The sequence below is a fragment of the Phocoena phocoena genome, chromosome 20 (assembly GCF_963924675.1).
Source record: "Phocoena phocoena chromosome 20, mPhoPho1.1, whole genome shotgun sequence".
In the NCBI taxonomy this organism is placed as follows: Eukaryota; Metazoa; Chordata; class Mammalia; order Artiodactyla; family Phocoenidae; genus Phocoena; species Phocoena phocoena.
The window spans coordinates 55,681,795-55,704,554 of record NC_089238.1 but is presented as its reverse complement, the minus strand read 5'-3'; the positions used below and the strand labels follow the sequence as shown (position 1 = coordinate 55,704,554).

The following is a 22,760-nucleotide window of genomic DNA, read 5'->3' as shown; positions in this document are numbered from 1 at the left end:
GTGCAGCCCCCGAGAGAGACGGAGCTGAGAGCGTGCAAGGGATCTGACCGGTGCCAGGACGGCCGCTCCGCACAGAGCAGGGACACAGGAGCCCCTTCCGCGGCCTCATCCAGGGAAGACCTGCACAGTGACTGGCAGAGCCTTGGGGCACCCGTCAGGGCCACCGTGTGGGAAGTCAGGGGAGGTGACATGCCCCAGACAGGAAGAAGCTGAGTTATGTGTATGCATTGCTCCGGGCCCACGGGGAGCACTGAGCTTGTGCAAAGGGACGTATGGAGTGATAAAGGGACCACGCAGAGATGTGGGGGGAGGGGGCAGGTAACCAGCACAGGACCAGCCACCCCAGAGCTGGCACCACCGTGGGCAGACAGGCCAGGAAGTGCCCTGGGGGCTGCCCTGCCGTCTCTTTACTGATGCACCAGGGACTTATTTCTCCTAACAACAAGGCAAGGAAAGAGGCCACGGTCCCATTTTACCGGGGAGAAGACTGCCGCCCAGAGAGGTCAGGTGATTTGCCTAAGATCACACAGCAGGGCTGGGATTTGAACCTGTATTTAGCTGACTCTAAAGTCCTCGCTTTCAGGGTGTGGAGAAAAGGGAACCCTCCTACACTGCTGGTGAGAATGTAAGTTGGTGCAGCCACTATGAAGAACTACTAGTATGGCGGTTCCTTAAAAAACTGAAAATAGACCTACCGTAGGATCCAGCAATCCCACTCCTGGGCATATGTCCAGAGAAAACTATAATCTGAAAAGATACACGCACCCCTGTGTTCACAGCAGCGCTATTCACAATAGCCACGACACGGAAGCAACCTAAGTGTCCATCCACAGAGAAATGGATAAAGATGTGGTGTATATATACATATATACACACTTACAGAATGGAATACTACCCAGCCATTAAAAAAATGAAATAATGCCCTTTGCAGCAACATGGATGGACGTAGAGATTATCAAACTAAGTGAAGTAAGTCAAACAGAGAAAAGACAACTACCATATGATATCACTTACACGGGGAATCTAAAAAAATGATACAAAGGAACTTATTTACAAAACAGAAACAGACCCACAGGCGTAGAAAACAAACTTATGGTTACCAAAGGGGAAAGGAGGGGAGGGATAAATAAGGAGTATGGGATTAACAGACCCCACTCCTATCTATAAAAGAGATAACTAACAAGGACCTACTGTACAGCACGGGGAACTACAGTCAATATCTTGTAATAAATTATACTGGAAAAGAATCTGAAAAAGAGTGTCTGTGTGTTTGTGTGTGTATATCACCGTGCTGTACACCAGAGACGAATACAACATTGTAAATCAACTGTATTTCAATAAAAATAAATAATAAAGTCCTCACTTTCATATACACTCAAAAAAACAACCAAACACGCTCTTCGTTATAAAGACCTTCAGACATATACAAAGTGAACAGGCCTGTGCGGCGGGTCCTCCGTGGCAAGTTACCGACATTCTGTTTTCTACCTTCCCCTCTTCCCGCCCAGTCTCTTACTGCCGTGGCTGTTAGTCTCAGATTTCTTTTCTTTAGGTAAAACATAGATGCACCTAATTGCACACATCTTACGATTAGCAAAATGTACCGTACTTCAGTCAGCACAATTTTGTACGTGCTGTTCTATTTTCTTCTTTTTGTGTTATCTTTGTTTCCTTGCTTTTCTAGCAACGAGCAGATAGTGTTTATAATAAGGGGGGAAAGGCCAGTAAAATGATGATTAACACGTTTAAGATGTCCCTGTGGGCTGGTGCCCTGTCCCCTCGATTCAGCGACGAGCAGCAGTTCACGGTGCTTTTTCGCAAACCCCTCCTGAGTAGCCAAGTCTCCTAGGAGCCTGGGTAAGGCTGCGTGGCCTTCTCGGAGGAGGAGCCCCAGCAATATGACCCATGAGCACAGCTGGGCGCAGGGCCAGCAGCCCTAAGTCCGGTCCCCGCACCTCCTGGGGAACCCCAGCGCTGCCAGGTCCACAAGAACCTCCATCTTCACCGGGAGAGTGGGAGCCTCTCGGCGACCCCACCTGGGCCAGCACAAGGCTGGCTGAGGCCTCCTAATCCGCTAGGGGAGGGTGGCCCGGGGAGAGGTTGCCTTAGTGACCAGCGGAGGCTCCTCCCAGGGTGACTTCGGGTGGCCACATCGCCTGGTAACCAGGTGGCAGCGTCCCTTGAGCCAGGACCACGCAGCTGCACCCAGCCCCGTGTGGCTTCTCCCAGGCCTGTGGGACCCCTGGGGCCCTGTCCGTATTCCCCAGGACCAGGACAGCTGCTGTCTCCAGCCACAGTGAACATCGTCCTCTCCAGGCGAGCAGCCCCACGCTGGCCTGGGTTGGGAGGGAGGGGGCGGCCGGGTTTTCGGGGCCAGACGCACCAAGACAGATGGGGCCGCCTGGACTGCTGGGGGGCGGGGGCGGTGGTAAGGATGCTCTCCCGCCCACACCACACCCACCTGCAGGTCTAGAGACCATGGAGGCTTCCAGAATCTGGCCTCTGTCTGCTTCTCCAGCATTTTTGCCCACAGCCCTGAGATAGCTAAATTCACAGGGGCCACCCCAACTTCCCTCACTCATCTCTACCTGGAAAACCCCTCTTCGTACCTCAAAACCCCATCAGGCATCACCGCCTCTGTGAAATCGTCCCCGACCCCACTGCCTGCAGCCTGAATCTATCACTGCTTTCTCAACTTGCCCCTTACCCAGTTGTTTCCACGCCTGGCTCCTCTGCGGCTCACAAACTCGAGGGTGCCCCTGGACCACCTGATGGGCTTCTTTAAAAATGCAGCCCCCTGGACCTCGCTCACAGGGAGTCTGGCGGAGAGTGGGCTGGGGTTCTGCAGGCTTAACTTGTGTCCCAGACAATTCTGATTGAGGGGGTCCAAGGACCCCACGTGGAGGGACAGGGACTGCGGCCGGCTGTGTGACCTGGAGCAAGATGCTTCACCTCTCTGGTCTCCATTTACCTTGTTTGCAGGGTAATACACACGATGCACACTGCAAACTGTAAAGGGCTGCGGCAGTTAGGGTTTGTTAGGAGGACAAAGGGCCCTCCTCTCAGCTTCCAGCTTTAGAGATGTGATTAGAGGGATGCACAGGTTGGGGGCTTTGGTCATACAGAGAGAGGATGGGGCAGTGACCACCTAGGTGGGACGAGGGGCAAGGAGAGGGTGCAGTGGTGCGAGAGGGAGGCGACTGTCTGAGGCTGTGCCCCCTTTACTGTCTGGAAGATGAAATCCAGCAGGTCCTTCACTCACTCCGTATTTTTTCATGGAGCACCTGCGATGGGCAGAGGCCCCAGGCTAGCGGCACATAACCATGAGTCAGCAAGCTCCCCCCAAGCCCGACCCAGAAAGACGCAGAGGGTGACAGAAACCAAGCACAACAGGAAGTGATACATGGTGATAAACGGCATGCCAGGAGGACAAACTAAAGGTTCAGGGCTGGGGGAGGGAGGAGGGACCCACGGGCGGAGCACGGGGTCTCTAGGGCAGTGAGAGTTCTCTGCGACACTGTGAAGGTGGAGGCAGGGTACTGACGATGGCACTTGTCAAAATCCACGGAATGTAGGACACCAAGAGGGAACCTTCATGTAAACGAGGGACTTTAGTTACTAAGAATGTATCCCTGTTGGTTCACCTTTTGTAACAGAGGTCGGGCACTAAAGGGAAGCTGTTGATTACAGGGAAACCCTGAGCGCCGGGGAGGGGGTATGTAGGAACCCTGTGTACTTTCCACTCAGTTCTTCTGTAAACCTAAAACTGGTCCCCCCACCGCCCAAAAACGTTTCTTAATAAAGATTTACGATGTAGAGAAGGGAGAGAATTTCAACAGCTTGGGGAAAAGATAGAATCTGGGGATTTCAGAGAGAAGAGGTCGTTGCGGCTCGGCATGGTTGGAATACAGACCAACTTTGCTGGGAAGATAAAACCCCTGTAAGGGCCCCAGGGTGGGAAAGGCCAGGTTAGGAGCCAAGCCCATGTTTGCACTCCTGCCCGGCCACTGACCAGCCCTGTGACCCCACTGGTCTCCCGCATCTGCCTTGACGGCCTGACCCGGGGACTTTGGGCATTATCCTGGGGACCGGACGCCTGGCCTGGGTTTGCCACCTAGGAGGAGGGTGGTGGGTGGGTGACCCCTGTTTCGCTGTCGTGGCCTGGCTGGGCGTCCATGCCCAGAACGGCTCCTCTGACCCCCACCTCCCCAGGGACAGCAGGTGTGGGTGACGGAGGACACCGTGACCAACGCTGAGAAGTGCTTCGGCCAGTTCTACTCGCTGCTGGCCGCCTACACCCGCAAGACAGCCCGGCTGCGTGAAAAGGCTGACCAACTGGTCAAGCAGCTCGTCGACTTCACCAACACGGAGAACCCGGAGATGCGGGCCGTCCTGAGGAAGTTCGCCGAGGACCTGGCCAAAGTGCAGGATTACCGGCAGGCCGAGGGGAGCGAGTGGCCCCAGCGGACCCATTTCCCGGGGGGATCTGAGAGTTGGAGCCGGCCGGCAGGGTCCACAGTCAGCAGACACATCTCCTCCAAAGGTGTCCCTAGAGTGAGGACGCTCACATCACTCCCTCCCCAGGGTCACACCGCAGTTTACAGGACTGAGAGCCTGGAGGCTTGTGGAGGGCAAGGAGGCTGCAGGGAGTTAGGGAAAGAATTAAAAATCAAAATCCCCGTGGGGCGTATACACAGTGGAATATTACTCAGCCATAAAAAAGAAGGAAATAATGCCATTTGCAGCAACACGGACGGACCTAGAGATTATCATACTAAGTGAAGTAAGTCAGACAGATAAAGACAAATACCATATGACATCACTTCCACGTGGAATCTAAAATATGACACAAATGAATTACGAAACAGAAACAGACTCACAGACATAGAGAACAGACTTGTGGTTGCCAAGGGGGAGGGAGCATTGGAGACGAAGGGTTAAGAGTTTGGGATAAAAAAAAAAAAAACAGTAATAAAAATAAAATAAAACAAAACTCCAGCCAGCCCAGAAAAATCCTCTCTGCGATGGTAGAAAAGAATGAAACAGCTTTTCTACTGAATATGTGATGGCAAAGACAGAGAAACCTCACTCCCCCTGAGGACAGGGAAGGGGACATCACCCTTTGTCACACAGGACTTCCTAATTCCACCTGGCGATTGGGTGGCCACCTGGGCTGGCTAGTCATCTTTATCCAAAGAAAACTAAAACCTCATCTCTCTCTGACAAGCAGGTAGGTACAGCTGGGAGCCGGGCACCAGGCAAACTCCCTGGAGACACTGTCCTCCCCAGGTCTACAGTTCAGAGATGACTGGGCTTTCCTGGTTGTAAAACCAGCCAGAGGCTTCTTCAGCTTCTAAAGGCTTTATATCCATCTCAAAGGGACAGAGAAAGGATTTACAACTGCATGTTTTCTCAAAGGAATACTGCATGGAAAGGGAAGGGATAAGCCCCTTTCCCTTTCAGCACTTGGGAAAATTACTTCCTCTTTAGGTTTGCGTTTACAAGAGCCATAAGCCATAATGGAGGAGGAAGGGGCTGGGTGGTGACTCCAGCTCCCCTGGCCCATCGGGCAAACCAGACTCTCAGGGGACCCCATCCTCCAGGCAGCAGCCTCACCTGGGAACCTGTGAGAAAAATGCAGATTCTTGGACCCTGGACCTGCTGAGTCAGAGGCTCTGGGGCGGTGCCTGGGGATCAGGGTTTTAAGAAGCCCTTGGGGGACTCCTACACCTGTTCTACTGTGACACCCACAGGGTAAGCGCTTAACCCACACTAGCTTTAAGTGTGGCCATTGTTACCAGTACTGGTATTGTTTATCCTTGTGTCTAGTTTCAGGCTTGGCACACAGGCACCGACTCAGGGGCGTGAGGGGTCCCCCTCGCTGACCCTGCCATGTCCCTGGATGCTGCACAGCACAGTCAGCTCTGAATTCCCCGCTAGTCCGTGTTCCAGGTGGCTCTGTCGGCATCCCTGGTGAGATCTAAGGCAGTCTGGAGAAATGAAATAGCACTGGGTCCCATCCAGTTGCTAAAAAACCGGGGGCGGGTACACTCCTTATACCGATTGTACAGGCCAGGAAACAGGGCTCAGCGAGATGCAACGTGTCGTCCGTGCTCACAACCCCATGGTGGGAGGAGGGCCCACCGCGCAGCTCCGGACACGCAGACGGCGCTCCGTAAATGCAGGCCAGTGGCCGTGCAGCCCCCCAGCATCTGCCTGGCTCCACCCGCTCTGACTGTGTTATGTCCGCGTGCCCCCAGGTCGAGAGGCTGGAGACCAAGGTGGTCAAGCCCCCGAAGCTCTACGGGGTGCAGATGAAGCAGACCCAGGTGAGCACGGCACTGCGGCGTGGGCCACGTGGGGGGCTGGGGCCGCAGGAAAGCACCCTCCTCCTTCCATAGGCTGAGATCAAGAAATTCAAACACGTCCGGAACGAGGAGCTCAAACAACTGGAAAAGCTGGAGAGACTCAGGCAGAAGTCCCCTTCAGAGAGGCAGACCATCGTATCCTTCCCGAGGCAGGGGCTGGGGGCGCTGAGGCCGGGGCCGTGCATCACCGTGCCCCCTCCATGGGGGCTGCTGGCTGACCTGAATCCCTAACGCCACCTGTTTCAGCCCCAGGCGAGCGTCACAAGTCTGTCTGGGGAAGGCAGGCTCGCACGCAGGTAACGAACGGCCTCACAAAACACTGAGGTGAGCTTTACCTGGGTGGGTGTGTGCAGGGCTCTGGGCTTAGGACAGGAGAGTCAGAGGCTCTGGGACAGCCAGCCATCAGCCGGGGCTCAGGAGACCTGGCTTCCGTCCCATCAGCGATGCTACTCAGCGAGTCAGAGACACTCCCCTCCACAACCTGCTTCCTTGTCAGGGTTACCTACTTACTGCTCACAGGAGGTGGGTACTTCTAGATGGGAAAACTGAGAAAAGTGACTTGCCCAAGGTCACACAGAGAGCTAAGGGGCAACCCCCGACTCAGCTCTGCAGGCGTCAGGCTTTGAAATCCAGCTTCGTCACGTGCCAGGCCTGCTGTGGAGTCAGGCCATATAGATGCCAAACAAGGCAACCAGTAAGTTAATTACCTAAAATCGATCCACATGCGGGAATTAATTATCAGTGAACGTGGGGTACCTGTCATAGCAGTAGTTCAGCTGAGCCCACTCTCATGCTTGCAACAATCCTGCAAAGCAGGCCTTACAGCCGTCCCCTGTTTGCAGGCAAGCACACTGAGCCTCAGAGGGGTTCGGTGACTTGCCTGAGGTCACACAGCTAACAAGAGGGTCTGTCCAAGCAGCAGCTGCCCCTTTCGCTGTGGTCCCACTCGGCCATTCCTTCCACAACCAAATTGGCAAGAGACTCCCACGACGCAGGACAGCTGGCCCAAGGGTGGGGTGAAGGGACAGAGAATGATCCAGAATGGAGCCCCCATGACACTTTGTATCTCTGGGGCCAGGCGGAGACCGGCGTGCAGAGGACCTTGGTGGATGCCAGCCGCACCTCCCACCAGCTGGAGGAGACGGTGGATGCCTTCCAGGAACAGAAGCTGAAGGACCTCCAGGTGGGGGGTGGTCGGTCCCCGGTCGGAAGTACTCTGGGCTGTGCCGTGGGTGAGCTCTGGTGGGTGTGCACCTGTGTATGTGTGAGTGCAAGTGTGTTCCCTGTGACAGAGTGTGTGTGTGAGCTTGTGCCTGCTCGGCTCTCAGGGCCCTGACTCCCAGGACAGTTCATCCTGGCTTCCTCCTGGCCGCGGCGGGTAGAGGCCGGCTGCTCGGGCAGCTGTCCTGCTCAGCTATCCTGCCCGGAAGCCAGCAGTGGCAGCCGTGCGCTCTCAGCACCTGGCCAAGCTCCCCGCCTGCCAGGAGAACTGGGCAGAGTCTGTCCCCCCAGCCCCTGCCTTTCCGCACAGGATCCACAAGACCCTCCTCCTTTCCTCCGCCCAGCCCCAGGGGCACAAATCCTTCCTCTCTCCACCCCGACACACGCAGAGCCCCAGGCCCAGAGCCCCAGCTCTTACAAGAGGCCTCAGGGAGGCGGGGTCTTTAAGGGCAAGATGGTCACAGAGACCCCCGCACCCACTCTTGCCCCCCTGCCACTTTAGTCCATTTTCCAAACCGCAGCCCCAAGGATCTCACAAAAGGCAGCTCTGATTTGTCACTCCCGGGTTTAACACCCTCCTGTGCTTCCCTCATTCCAAGGAGAAAGGCTGAAATCCTCCCCAAGGCTTCAAAGCCCCAGCCCCGCCCTCCAGCCTTCTCTTGGACACACCACTCCAAGCTCCGAGGGTGCACCAAGACCTTTTATACCTCAGGGCCTTTGCACAGGCTGTGTCCTCTACCAGGAGGGCTCTGCCCTTACTCTGCATCGAGTTCACACCTGCTGTCCTTCAGAGAAACTCACCTGGACCCCCAGACCTGGTCCAACCGTTAACACTCTCTGCTCCGCTCCCTCTGGGGGCAGTTATCCCAGGGGGTGGATTCATTGTATCTTTAATTCACTCGTGAATCTCACAGATGTTGAATACACACCTACTATGTGCCAGGCGCTATGCCTGAGGCTGAGGACACCATAGCCGGCAAAGCAAGGCCCTGTCCTCACAGAGCTGACACTCTTGGGAGAGAGAGTTCACGCAGACCCCGTGATGGTGGACAGCAGGGGAGATCTCACTGCTCCACGCCACCTCCTATACTGCTCGTCCAAGCCACAGAGCAGACCCTCTGCCTGCCACGTCCCCTCCTGGGTCCTGGGCACCAGGTCTAGGGCCTGGCACTCGGTGGGTACTCAGTAAATATTGGGAAAATGAATGAAAGAATGAACGAACGAACCGAGTTGAAACAGTGGTAATTACTGCTCAAGCATCCATGTTGCAGGCAGAACCTAAAAGCACCAGCAGACCATTATCAAGCACCTGTTTTCGAGGCCAGCGAGAGCACACGAGGTTCTGCACTGTCGGCGGCCAACAGAAGCGTGCATTTTAACATTTTAGATGCATTTTAAAATTGGGGGAATTCATTTGTAAGACATGCTTATCCAAACCTCCAAATGTTAAAAGAGATAAAAGCCCAAACTTGAAATAATCATTACCACTATATCAGTTTTAGGTCACGATTCTAATGAAATATCTACAAAAGAACTGTCTGGCTCCTCTAAAAAGAATGTAAGCCATGCTTTCAAGCAGCGGTTCACTCACCTGAGCGTGCGTCAGAAATGCCCTGGCGGTCTCCTTAAAACGCACACGGTGGGCCCACCCTGGCGTCCCATCCGGTGGGCCCGGGTGGGCCGAAGAACGTGCATCTCTGACGAGCTCCCAGGTGAGGCTGGTGTTGAGGGGCCCGCAGGCCGAGAGCCGCGGCGCTCACTGAATCTCTCGTAGGGCTTTGTGAACTGGGACCACTCCTGTCCTTCCTATGCAGACGAATAAACTGAGGCTTGAGAGGATACGTCATTTCCTCGGGGCCACAGGCCGGCAAAGGGCAGGACGCGGCCTGTTGTTGTCACCAGCACGGCCTCCCGGGGGCAGGACGGGAGGAGGCAGGAACCACAGATTTCCAGCAGTCTTTGGCCCCCGCTCGCCCATTCCTTCTCCCAGGAGGCCTAGCGGCTTCCTCTGGCCCGCCTCTTCCAGGTGCTTCCCACGTGACGGGAAGAGGTGTGTTTCCAAACTGCAGGCTCCTCCCCCAACAGCAAGCCTGTTTCCTGCTGGGGCCTGCCACGTTGTAGGAGCTTGTGCTGGGCCCAGCACACAGTGGGAGCTTGTGCTGGGCCAGCACGTAGGAGGGGACTGACACACAGTGGGAGCCTGTGCTGGACTTGACACAAAGCAGGAGTTTCCCCTCAGGTCTGGCACACAGTAGGAGCTTGTGCTGGGCCCAGCACACAGTAGAAGCCCCCGCTGGAGCCGGACACGCAGTAGGAGCTCTGTGAGCGCTTACTGAACCAAGCTGAACCATCTGATCAAGAGAAGCCAACGTTTCCATCACTAATAATGTTTTGACAAGCTGGCTTATCGGGTTGTGGGCCTTCTGGGCCAGTAGCATCCCCTCCCGCTCCCATAAGACCCACTTCTAGCCCGTGGGTGACAGAGGCTGAAAGTCTGTAGCCATCAACCTGACCTCAGAATGAGAGAAGCGCAAGCTGAGTGGAGGAGCCCAGGTTGACAGAGCTGAGAAAAGGATGCCCCTCAGAAAGTCCACAAGGCCTCACACATTTCTGGAACAATCTCTGTGCAAGGCAGCTTTTGAACTATGGGAATACATTATCTGTTCAACAAAAATAATTAGAAATAATATATTGAAATTCCACACCTAGGACCTGCCCCGCACAGACAACTAAGCCCCCGCTCACACACACACCCCCCCCCAATTGGTCCATGTCGAGATGACCCCAGGACATTCCTTCTGACAGTGTTACTTATGTGACCTGGGCGTCTCTCCCCATTGAAAATTTTTTCGGACTTTGTGACCATTGAGATGGTCTTCCATTCCAAAGCGGTGGAGGTGTATTCCAGTGCCTTCCAGACCCTGGAGAGCTACGACCTGGAGAGAGATCTGGAGGTGGGTCACGGACATCTCAGCTCCTATTTGTGGGGTGGGGCTGAATTGGAGGTTGTTTTTGTCTTTTTTTTTTTTTTTTTGAAGCCTAGTTGATTTACAATGCTGTGCTAATCTCTTCTGTACAGCAAAGTGCCTGTTTTACACATACGACATTCTTTTTTAAAATATTCTTTTCCATTATGGTTTATCCCAGGAGATCCAATATAGTCCCCTGTGCTCTACAGTAGGACCTTGTTGTTTATCCATTCTATATGTAATATTTGCATCTGCTAATCCCAAACTGCCAGTCCATCCCTCTCCCTCCCACCCTCCCCCTTGGCAACCACAAGTCTGATGTCTCTGTCTGTGAGTCTCTGTTTTGTGGATAGGTTCATTTGTGCCATATTTTAGATTCCACATATAAGTGATATCATATGGTATTTGTCTTTCTCTGTCTTGACTTACCTCACTTAGTATGATACTCTCTAGTTGCATCCATGTTGCTGCAAATGGCATTAGTTTGTCCTTTTTTATGGCTGAGTTGTTGGTTTTGTCTTGATAGAAGCAGTTTTTGTTGGCAACATTCTGCAGTTCCTTGAACTTTGAAGGCTCATTGTAATGAACTGTTTTAAATATCTGCCCCCGGGCACCGAACGAGAGGTGGGGAATTTCCCCAATACCTTCTCTCTGGACCATCCACGTTCATGACCATCACCTGGGTGCTTAAAAACAAATGAATCAACAACAACCAGCATCTCCGGGCTGACGCCTGCTGAACTCCGGAGGGAGACAAAGTGCTTATTACCCACACCTGATGTGATTAGGATCTAGAAAAAGCCATCTGAGTTATCTCTAACGCGCTGCGTCACACCTCGTGGTGTAAAGCAGCGGTCGTTTACCGGGATTATCTTCTGTGGCTCGAGGGTTGGTGGGTTCAGCTGGGCTGTCCTCACTCCGGTTTTTCAGCCAATCCGTAGCCGGGGCCGGAGCTGTTTCCAAGGCTTCCTCGCCCGTGTGTGGTAGATGATGGCTGTCATCTGGGTCCAGGATGGGCCACGTGATTCGCAGAGTTCAGGGCAAAGTGAAGACGTGGGCCCTTTGTTCAATAATTATTAAGAATTCCAAGATGGCAGAGTCCTTCTGAGCTGGGGGCCCTGGGCGACTGCATGAGCTGTACCCCAGTGAGGCCCATCCCGTCTGGGTCTGCAGTGGGGTCTGCAGCCTGAATGACTGCCCGCGGCCTCTCCATGGGGCGTGGGCTTCCTCACACCATGGCAGCTGGTCCAAGAGTGAGCATCAGAGAATTACACTGTGTCACCTTCCGTGACCTAAGCGCCGAAGAAACTGAGCCTCCTGTCTGCCACGTTCTGTTCCTTAGTGCGTCGCTAAGGCCACATTCAAGGCGAGGAGGATTATAGACCAGCTCCTGATGGGACAAGTGTGAAAGAATTTGTGGATGAGCTTTAAAACCATCGTAGGAGGGTCAGTGAAGGTTGGCTGGGCTCTGGTACGTTCACTCAACTCTATTTTGGTCGGGGGGCAGTGTGTTCTCTAATCTCCCTGCATGACTATGGACATGTTACCTTGCCTCTGGGCCTCAGTTTTCCCACCTGTAAAATGGGATGACAATGCCCACTTACCGCTCTGCAGTAGATCATATGGAATAAGAAACAGGAGACTCCTAGGCGGACCTGGTGTAGGTGGGGGTCCCTGCAGTTACCTGTGCACCGGCTTCTCGTCCCACGTCTTTCTTTCCGGCTGGCACTCCTTTCTTTGTTTCCTGACCGGATCCAACCCTCCTGGCAGGATTTTAGAGCCAAGATCCGTGGAGTTTATAGGCGTTATGACGCTCGGCTGCTCACGGACACCACCCTGTCCCCGGCTGTCCCGTGGTTTCTCGTCCAAGTGAGCACTGGGGGGCGGGGCGTAACACCTGTGACAAGGTGAAGAGACCAGAGACCAGAGGCTGGCTGAGAACTCGGGTCTGAGAAGGGAGTGCTGCTTGGGGAGTGGGAGGGAGGCCCTGAATCTGACCTGGACCTGCCTGAAGCAGACTCAGGGAACCACAGTGTGGTGAGGGGCATCTCATGCTTTCTGAATAATTCTCTTGAAAGGCAGTGGAGGAAGTATGGTCCCCAGCCAGACTGCCTGGGTCCAAACCCACTGCTCCCAAGCTGTGTGACCCTGGGAAAGTTCCTTAACCTCTCTGTGCCTTGGATTCCTCACCTGCAAAGTGGGGCCAATGATAGTAACCCCCTCAAAGGGCTGTGGTATTAGGCGAACACATCTACCCGAAACATTCAGGAAACAATGCTTGTCACTGTCATTATTATTATTGCTGTGATGGTGATGATGATTTTGTTGTTGTTATGTATTTCTTTTACTTAGAGCACCCAGAGCACCATTCGGAGCCAGAGAAAAGAAGCAGCCAGTGAGGACAAGTCTGCCGAGGAGGACCCCGTGGAGGACCTCAGGGGACAGGGGAAGGGGCTCCATCGCCAGGACGAGAACTCCCCAGTCAGGAAAAGGGGGCTGAGGCTGGATGCTCGGAGGCTCTGCCGTGTGCAAGTCCCGTGTCCTCTGAGTCCCGCTTTCCTCATCTGTCTGGCAGGAATCACATCACTCAGCTCACAGGCTGCTCTGGGGATCAGGGTGCCCAGAAGGACACCTGGTACATAGCAGGTGTTCAATAAACGTGGGCGCATCTCACCGTGACTCCTGCTGGGTCTCATTTCCTGTCTTCTGACTGGGCTTCTGGGTGTTTAAGCCCATGTTAACGTGTGTTAGCGAACCAAACTCGGGTCCATTTGCCTGTGTGCAGTAAACCCAATTTACTGATACCGGGTTGTAGTGAAGGAAAGGGCAGGATTTATTGCAGGCGCCAAGCAAAGAGTCCAGGCAGCTGGTGCTCAAAAGGTCCCAACTTCCCGATGACTTTCAGGACAGGTTTTTAAACACAGGGTGAGGGAGGGAGTCTGTGGGGCGCGTTATCGGCTCTTGGACATTTTTCTTTTATTCTTTTTTTTTTTTTTTTTTTTCTTTTATTCTTTTTTTGTTTTTTTTTTTTTTTTTTTTTGGCTGTACCGTGCGACTTGTGGGATCTTGGTTCCCCGGTCAGGGATCGAACCCGGGCCCCCTGTAGTTGAAGCGCAGAGTCCTAGCCGCTGGACCACCAGGGAAGTCCCTTGTGGGCATTCTTCTGATTGGCTGGTGGTGAGGTAACTGGGCAGCATCCAGTTAACTTCTTCCACCTGTGGGGTTTCCGTACCTGCAAAACAGCTCAAAGGACATGGTGCAGAATATTATCTATAGCTCTTGAGGAGGAACTAAAGGTCCTTGGCTTTGTTTAATGGCTGAACTCTTATTATTTTGTCTTGCTTGACTACTTTTTTTAGCTTCTGCATTTTCTCATTTCTCTGATTAAATTTATTCTTTGGAACTCGGGGAAGGCCTCAGAGGCTAAAGTTTTTCTACAAACAAGAGTCAGGGGGAGGACATTGGGTGGGTCTGTCCCGGGAAAGCCCCACAGAGTCCTTATTGGTTGCAGGGCTGCCCTAACAAAGCACCACACACTGGGGGCTTCAAACCACAGAAATCTATTCTCCCTCAGGCTGCACTCCAAGATCCGGGTGCTGGCAGGTCTGGTTCCTTCTGGGGTCTGTTTCCCCTTTTTATAAGGACACCAGTCATAGGATCAGGGGTCCTCCCCATTCATCCTAACTAAATATATCTGCAAAGACTCTATTTCCAGTTAAGGTCACATTGTGAGTACTGGGAGTTAGGACTTCACATGAGTTTTGGGGACGCAATTCACCCAAACCATAGGGACATGATGTGCGGGGATGACCTTGGGACCAGGGACACATCACAGAAGTGGAGGAGGGGTGGGGGTCCGCAGGCTCGGCCACCTGCCCGCCTGGGCCCCCCGGGTGTGCACATTTGGGGAGCAAATTCCTGACAGTGGCTGGGGGCATCTGAGCTCTGGGTCACTCGGCTCTCAGCACACCTCCTGCTGCCTCCTAGAGACCTCTGCCAGGGAGAGGACGTCCTGCAGCCGTTCAGGATAAACGCTATGCTCTGGAGCCAGCTAGCCCCTGATTTCATTCCCCACTGCGGGTACCATGATTTCCTCATCAGCAAAGTGGTAAACAAAACCTTCCTCGCGGGTGTGGCGAAAAGGGAACCCTCCTACACTGTTGGAGGGAATGTATAATAAACTGGTGCAGCCACTACGGAAAACAGTATGGAGGTTCTTTAAAAAATAGCGTTACCATATAATCCAGGAATCCCACTCCTGGGCATATATCTGGAGAAAACTAATTCAAGAAGATACATGCGCCCCAAGGTTCTTTGCGCACTATTTACAATAGCCAAGATACGGAAGCAACCTAAATGTCCACTGACAGAGGAATGGATAAAGATGTGGTACATATATACAATGGAATATTACTCAGCCATGAAAAAGAATGAAATAATGCCATTTGCAGAAGCATGGATGGAACTAGCGATTATCACACTAAGTGAAGTAAGTCAGACAGAAAGACAAATATCATATGATATCACTTACATGTGGAATCTAAAATATGACACAAATGAACTTATCTACGAAACAGAAATAGACTCACAGACGTAGAAAACCAACTTATGGTTACCAAAGGGTTAAAGGGGGTGGCATAAATTAGGAGTATGGGATTAACAGATACACACTGCCATATATAAAATAGATAAACAAGGTCCTACTATATAGCACAGGGGTATCTTGTAATAACATAGAATGGAAAAAAATATGAAAAAGAATATGGATATGTACAACTGAATCACCTTGCTGTACACCAGAAGCTAACACAACATTGTAAGTTAGCTATATTTCAATAAAAAATTAAATTAAAAAAAACCCAAACCTTTCTCATGGGATCATTGCAGGATTAACGTCTTCGCCACAGTGACTTTTATTTCCCAAGATCCGGCTCCAAGGCACCTCCTCAGGGAAGCCCACCCTGATTCAACCAGGAAGGACACTCACTCCAAAAATAACTACAACATTCTATATTTCCTATATAATAATTTATAAAATAACCTTATCATCGATTGTATTATATATCGTCACATTTACAGTATATATTTTTATACTCGAAGCATATATATGTGTGTACATGCACGCACAGACAGACACACACAAATGTACCTTTTTTTAACCTCAGCCGTGTCTGAACCCCACTGATAGTTTCTGAAGGAAAAGGACCTTACTTCTTCATCTTGTGGTCCTGGAGCCTGGTGGCACCTGGCACATAGTACGTGCTCATTAAAGGTAAGTTGACGGCACAAGGGGCCTCTCCCCTCCCTCTCTGGCCCCAGCACGCTGAAGAGACCAATTGTTCCCAATTCCAGGGTTGGACATCGGCCAGGAGCTTCCCTGGCTCTCTCTGTGTGCATGGTCGCTTGGGAGTAGGGACAAAATTCCTAGCTCCTCTCTTTGGGGCCCAGGAGGTGGGAGGTGGGGTGAGCAGGGGTGGAAGGAGCATAACTTTTGGGGTCTCTTCCTTTCAGAGTCCCAGGCATTGAGGACAAACCCACCCCACTGCTTCCCAGTGCAACTCGCGCAGGATCTGAGTACGGGAGAAAAGAGAGCACCTGCGGTCATTTCCTGTGACATTAAAAGGTGACTTTGTTAGTGAGAGGCTTGTTCCAAATATGGAAAGAGGGGAGATGCTTCTTTAGGGGAGCCGGAGCGTTTGTGGCACTGCGCAGGGGAGGTGGCTGCAGACAGAGCTGCTCGGCGCGAATTTAAGGGACAAGACTGTTACATGGTCAGGGTGCCCCGGAAGCCTCAGCAGTTTTAAGCGTCAATAAAGTCAGAAGCAGAAAGGTTACAATTTACAAAGGAACCCGATTTGAATGCCTAATTGTTTAAATTTCTTTTATATTTAGTGTCATGAATTTTGAAGAATATGCCTTAAATGGATTCCTATAACATTTCGAGAGAGAAGTTTCGTCGTTTTTCTTTTTCCTTTAATGGGCAGGACCCTTCCTACAGGTACAGCTCCCAGGTCGATTTATTTCCTCATCGGGACAAGGAGGAAAGAGATTGGAGTGAGAAGCACGTTTGCATTTCTTGCAGGAACCGCCTCGGCTGGGTGATGTTTTCCCTCCCATTATATGGATGAAGAAACTGAGGTTCAAAGAACAATTCGGCAAAAGGCACGCAGTGGGTTGGCGGGGAGGTAGAACGGGACCCAGGCTTGGGTCCCCGTGCTCTTCAGGGTCCTTGCTGCCTTCAGAGGGGTCCTTACCTGTCACCAGGAGTTGCCTGTGAATCCAGCCCCTGGCCTTCAGCTGCTGGACTCCCCTGGCACCAGAGGAAAAGTCAGGTGTGAAGGCTTCTACCACCCGGGCTGGTCCTCCAGGCTGGGTGGGAGAACCAGAGACAGGGCTGTCCGGCCCCCGCCCCACTGGTCATCAGGGCACATACCCCAGCCCACCTCAGGTGGCCAGGCCAGGGCTGGGGGAACCTGCCTGCACCTTTGCCCTGGGAACCATCCCACCCGGGGCCCCTGGAACTGAGTCCACTGCTCCAGGTACCAAGGACACTTCCTCTAGGCCCTGTGCTGGTCCTCAGGCTTACCTCCCGGATCTGTTAGTCTGGAGAGTTAGAACATGGCTATTGACCTCTTATAATCAGGAAAAAAGAAAGCCCAAAATTTCACAAAATACGTCTGTCAAACCAAGTTGTAAGGGATGATGAAGGTGTCCTGTGTGTGTCAGGCGGGGGTGGTGATCACATTCTACTCACAGCCCCCCGACCCCCAAAAGCAAGAAGTGAGGCAGCTGTGGCTCAAAGGCGAGACCAGGATGTCAGCTGGAAGGGGCTGGAGGCATCCTGGAGGCCAAGGCCCCTCTGTACACTAACACACCCCGGCGGTGACTCAGTGGACACTCCCTCTACCCATCGGTTTGGCCACGACACACACACACGTCTGCACAAGACCCAGCTGCTCAGCCTAAGTGGGGAGAACGTCTATTTGACCCTAGAAAAAGGTGTTTTCTCTGTCGTCACTGAGAAGATTGCAAATTCTGTAAAAAAAAAAAAAAAAAAGTGTGCTCACGGAGATGTGAAAACAAAAATTCAACAGACTGACTTCTTTTTTTTAAGAATTTATTTCAGTTTCTGCCTTCTGACAATCTGAGGTGAAATATATAGACGGTTTTTTTTTTCTTCACAGGAAACAGATTTGATTTTAGCACTGTTCTGAGAGCTTGACCTTGAAACTTTCTCCACCTGAAAATATAGTTTGTAGAACATCGCCTCGTGGGACACGAAATTGCGTGAGTGTACATATAACATACCTGCATCACGGACCCCGGCTTCTGGGCCACTAAGGGCAATGCGTGGATATGGCCAAGGCAAGTTCAGGTCCGAGACCAATGGGTGGGAGAGAAACAGGGGATGCACGTGGGAGACCTTCCTGAAGCCCCAGAGGCCACAGTGAGAGCCACGGAGCTCTCGAGCTGACAGGTCTTAAGGGCAGGTACCTGCCATTTGAGTTCGAGCCTTTCCTACTGTTCAAATGGTCAGCCCGTCCCTCTCAAGGCGTCCACGGGAACCTAAGCAAGCCTCCAGCACAGGGACAGATCAGGGCCCGCATGTGCAGCCTGTGTGTGGGAACCGGGCCTGCTGACCTGCTAAGCACTTCCCTTTCATTTCCGCGAGTGCACCGTCCAGGACCAAGGTGGGGACAGGCACAGCCCCCCGGGGTCCGAGGGGCATCACAGCAGCAGGAGCCCTCCTTCCAGCTCAGCCACCCCGTCTGTGCTACACAGGAGGGCGCCAAGCGACAGCGTCCTGGTCTGACCCTGCGGGACAAGCGAGGATGCAGGGTCACCCCTGCCTGCACAGAGGTCCTGCGGGAAGTGATGGGAAGACGGGCAAACCCAGACCATCCTGACTCGCTCCTGGAAATGACAAGGTGTTCCTTCTCCAATAGTAACCGAGAACTCTAGAGCGGGAGCAGTGTCCCCTCGACTCCTGGGGACACAGCCAGGGGGAAGGTTCCCCGCCGCAGCCCTTCACTCATCTCAAGCTCAGACAGACCAGCCAACTCAGGGACACAGGCCAGCGCCAGGACACCCAGGGACGAGGTGGGCCGGCCACCCTAGGCGCTTGCTGGGGAGGGACTGCAGGGAGATGGTGTCAGAACGAGGCCGGGGGGGCCAACCATGTGGAGGGTCTTGGTGTTGAGGGTGCTCCTGGGTGGGAACCATCTGGAGAACCCACACAGGCCTGTTCCCGGCCGCCGGGCGACAAGGACGTACTGGGACATGTGACTTGACTAAGGCCTGACTCCAGCCCAGGTCTGAACGTTGCACACCAGCCAGTTAGGGGCACTTGTCACCGATGCCATTCCCCTGTACGAACTCAGCTTCAAAGGCTTTTCTAGCGAAACTCACTCTCAAGAATCGTAAAAAGGGATCAGTGATTTGCAGGAAGACGGGGAGATGGCTGAGTGGCAGGAACAGTGGTTCAAGGAAACTAAAAGGCCGTGGTGGGGTACTGCGAGAAGAACCCCGGGACCGAGGGGTCGTGGGCCCCCACCCCTACAGCTCTGCCTGTGGCTGAGGAAGAGGGTGGCCAGGGGGTGACAAGCCTGGGACCGCCCGGCTGCTACCCCTCCCCCGAGGCTGGTGCCGGGCCCTTCTCCCCCTGCTTCCCAAGCTCCCTACTGTTCTGGCAAATGACTCAGGCCCCTGGCTGCCCAGCTGTCTCAATTGTAGGTGATTTGGCCATACAGCTGATCTAACCGCACCGACCTGCTGGGATCCCCACTAGCTGAAAAGCCAACTCGTCGGGGTGCAGCAACGCCCAGGAAGGTCAGGCTTGTAGCTGCAGCCCTGACTGCCGGTCACGGTCACCTGGGTTCAACAGAACTCCTCGCAAGCCCCCTTGTGGCGTGAACACTGCGCTTCTCACACTGAGAGGCTGCGATTCCAAGTGCTCTGGGTGATAAACCAACCCACTTAAAACAGCCGACGGAAAAGCAGCCCTCAAGGCTGCCACCTTCTCTCCACGGCAATGAACTTCACCGTCTAACCGGGCAGGGAGAGGCGAGTACGGGCTCCACTGGTTCCAGCTTCCGGGAAGGAGGAAAGAGAAAGGTCAGGCGGCACCTCTGACTCCAGTCCTGGGTCTCTGCCCTAAACCCAGCGTGGGGCTTGCCCGTGACCCTGACCGTCCCGGGTTTCACTGGAGCACAAAACTCGCGAATTGGACTCTCTCCAGCCCTCCTTTTGGCAACTTAAGAGCTCCTTGGTCTGCTTTTTTCCCCTTTCGGCGATAGGAAAATCATGGTCTACTCCCTTTCACTGTACAAAGAACTTACAATAGCAGAACTTGGTTCTCCTGCCTTTGATTAAACGTGCGTACACAGCAGATTATGATCTGAATACTAGCACAGCCCCTCTTAAACATCTAACGATATTGCTAAAACTGCAACAAAGGCTGAAGACGTACAAAGCCACATCTCGACATCATCCTATTTCCAAAGCAGGGTACTTTTTACTTGGGAGAATTAGCTGTTTTGGGCTCATTACGATTCACATAGCCCTGAAGGGCAGACAGCAGGAGACTGAGATGCCATTGCTAACACAGTCCTTCGAAGCTCCTGGCTTGGGACCCTGAACCTACTGGGACTGGAAACTCTCCTCGTGGATATGACCCGACGCTTCCTGCCCCGAGTCTAAGGGTCCTGAGTTTCCAGGGAGGGCCACCGGAGCTCTTTCTCCAAAGCCTCCTGTGTTTACGGCGGGGTGAGACTTCTCCGCCCTCAGACCTCAGAGCCCGCCCTGTGTCTGTCTGCTCGGAGTGGGCCTCGGAGGGAAGATGGTGCCACAGAGAGAGGAAACGTCAGCGAGGCAGGCTGCCGGCTCCTGCTAGGCACGCCGTGCGTCCTCCGGGTGACAGTGGTCAGACGCTCTGAGGTGAAATGCTCGGCCAAAGGCAGACGCCACCAGGACACAGCAGGGCAGCCTCAGAGCCACCCCGACATTGGTCACTCCACGAGGCCCACGGTCTCCGGCAGTGTCCCCTCGTAGGGCTGAAAGCAACAGGCAGCACTTCTGGGGTCAGACTCCACTCTTAGGAGCCAGATTTACACAAACAAGCGGAGAGGAAAAAACCCAAAGCGACCCTTGCTTCTACCTTCAACTGCTATTTCAAGAGGCCTGTATGGGAAAAAAAAGGTCTCAAGATCATCTTGAAGTTAAAGTGCCTGGAAAAGCCCGAAGAAGTCAAAGCTGCATTTTTCCTTCCAAGGCTGCACAGGCCCTCCCGCCCCACCCTGCGGGGAGAGAGCCGCCAGCTCCCCAGCACCGCTGGGAAGATCCAGAACCTACTGTCTCCCTCCAGAAATCAGACTGGATCGAACGTCCGTACAAAAATCTTCTATGTACAAGGATAAGTCTTTTGGGCACCTTTAGAATAAAATCTTAATGCATTTCAACTAACCACTAAGAAAGCCAACGACACACGGCCTCAGGGGGAGAGCCCTGCGAGGGCACGTGGCCCTGCTCCTATGGGGGGTGGGGGGAGCACAGCACACGCAGGGGTCGTAGTTGAACGTCTCAGGAGGGGCTGCGTTATCTTCAGCACGCACTGGAGGAGGAGCCCACACACCCGTCCGCTGGATGTGATTTCTCTGAAACGCGTTCCATAGAGACCCGTCCTATCACTGGGCCCAGCATCGGATGGAGGCGCTCCAGCCCGTGTGACCCGCCCCGCACAGGACAGGCAAACTGGCGACACAGCTGTGCTTTGTTTAGTGACACGGCCAGAGAGGCTGCCACCACACACACACACACACACACACACACACACGTGCGCGCGCACGCACACGCCATTGCGAAAACAGCAGGGTTTCTGAAGCCCCAGCCCCCCAGGCCTCCTGGAGGAGCAGCTCACGCCAGCGCACTCGGGTCCTGCCGTGTTTCCTGTCATCTCTCTTACCATCACCCGGATGTGCGTTCCTCGGCTCATCAATGCACGCTCTGCTCTGGAACATTCCAGGGAGGCATCCCCCACGAGGGGAAACTTGGAGGGTCGGAGGGCTGGGTATCTGGCGTGTGCTTGTCATGCTGGAGGAGGTGTAGCGGGGACACGGGACGAAGGACCAAGGCGGGAAGGACGGAGCCCCGCTGGCCTCGTCGTCAGCGCCCAAGAGCTGGGGCTGGGGCCGGGGAACCGGGCTCGCCAGGGAAGCTGGTGGCAGGCTGGAGGCCTGCTGGCCAGACTGTGGTCCCTCGGGCTGGTCAGCTGTGCCTGGTACAAACCTGGGGGGAAGAGCCCCGGCTCCCGGCACCTGAGACGGCGAGGGTGTGTCCGCAGAGTCCGCAGGGAAGTGGTCCAAGGGCTCGGGTGGCAGAAGGTGCAGGCTTCCCCAGGCGGCCGGGGTGGAGGGCCCGACCCTCCGAAGCCCCGCTACCCAGCCTCACACAGTCACCGCCACAAGCGGCCCCTGCCACAGTGCCTGTAACGCTGACACAGATTCTTTTGTCTTTTTTGAAATCAAGGGCAGCGCTGTTCACTTTCAGAAAGGGCGGTTGTCCTGAAGCTGCTGAAGAAGCTTCTCTTGTCTGTGCTTCGTCACGGGACTGATGGCCCCGAGCCACTCCCAGGGAGCAAGGGGCGGAAGCGTCTTCACTCCAGAAGGAAGCTGTCGGCTGAGCGGGGACATCTCAGACGGCCTGACACAGACACCTGAGTGCTACGTGGGTCCAACACAGCCACTCGGAGCCGTGCCATCTCCCGGCGCCCACACCCCTGACCGTGGCCGGGCCTTCTGCAGCCGGGAAGGCACGTCCTCTGCCCCGGTCTCTCTCCCGTCCTGGAATAGGGGGTGTCCCTCTCCTCCTGGAGCTTCCTGGGACTCCGTCCCTGCTGCACGGAGAGGGGACCCGGAAAAGAGCCAGCACCGGCCGTGGACCGACGCTCAGAGGCCCCCGCCCCCTCTGCTTGGCCGCCGCTCAGCAGGAACCCCACTGTGGGAGGAACCCAATCCCACCCTGCCGGGGGGCCCCCAATCATCACTCCCGACTGCCCCGTGTCACTGGCGTGTGCCACCCCACAGCTGCCCTTCCCTACCCTCCCATGTGCACCCCAGCCTCTCCCGCAGGGGGCTACGATGGACACTGGCCCATCGTGGACCCAGCATCCTCCCTCCTGCGCCCCCTCGGTCCCACGTCGCAGGTC

General features: G+C 54.1%; 1 protein-coding gene across 1 annotated transcript; it reads left to right on the top strand.

The window, feature by feature from the left end:
- The first annotated feature begins 1,750 nt into the window (after window positions 1-1,750).
- Window positions 1,751-20,608, top strand: CIBAR2 (CBY1 interacting BAR domain containing 2). Its single transcript, XM_065898412.1, has 10 exons — window positions 1,751-1,832; window positions 2,268-2,428; window positions 4,213-4,441; window positions 6,256-6,329; window positions 6,402-6,503; window positions 7,447-7,550; window positions 10,429-10,543; window positions 12,329-12,427; window positions 12,911-13,090; window positions 20,345-20,608. The coding sequence occupies exons 1-10, from the start codon at window positions 1,751-1,753 to the stop codon at window positions 20,606-20,608; spliced, it is 1,410 nt and encodes a 469-aa protein (XP_065754484.1).
- The last annotated feature ends 2,152 nt before the right edge of the window (window positions 20,609-22,760 follow it).

What these genes read in the sequence shown, in the direction of transcription:
- CIBAR2 (XM_065898412.1), top strand. Translation starts at nt 1,751, where the DNA reads ATGTCCCTGTGGGCTGGTGCCCTGTCCCCTCGATTCAGCGACGAGCAG. An exon ending in CAGAAGCTGAAGGACCTCCA is followed by an intron (nt 7,551 to 10,428) that starts GGTGGGGGGTGG and finishes TCTCTCCCCATT; the next exon opens with GAAAATTTTTTCGGACTTTG. An exon ending in TCCCGTGGTTTCTCGTCCAA is followed by an intron (nt 12,428 to 12,910) that starts GTGAGCACTGGG and finishes TCTTTTACTTAG; the next exon opens with AGCACCCAGAGCACCATTCG.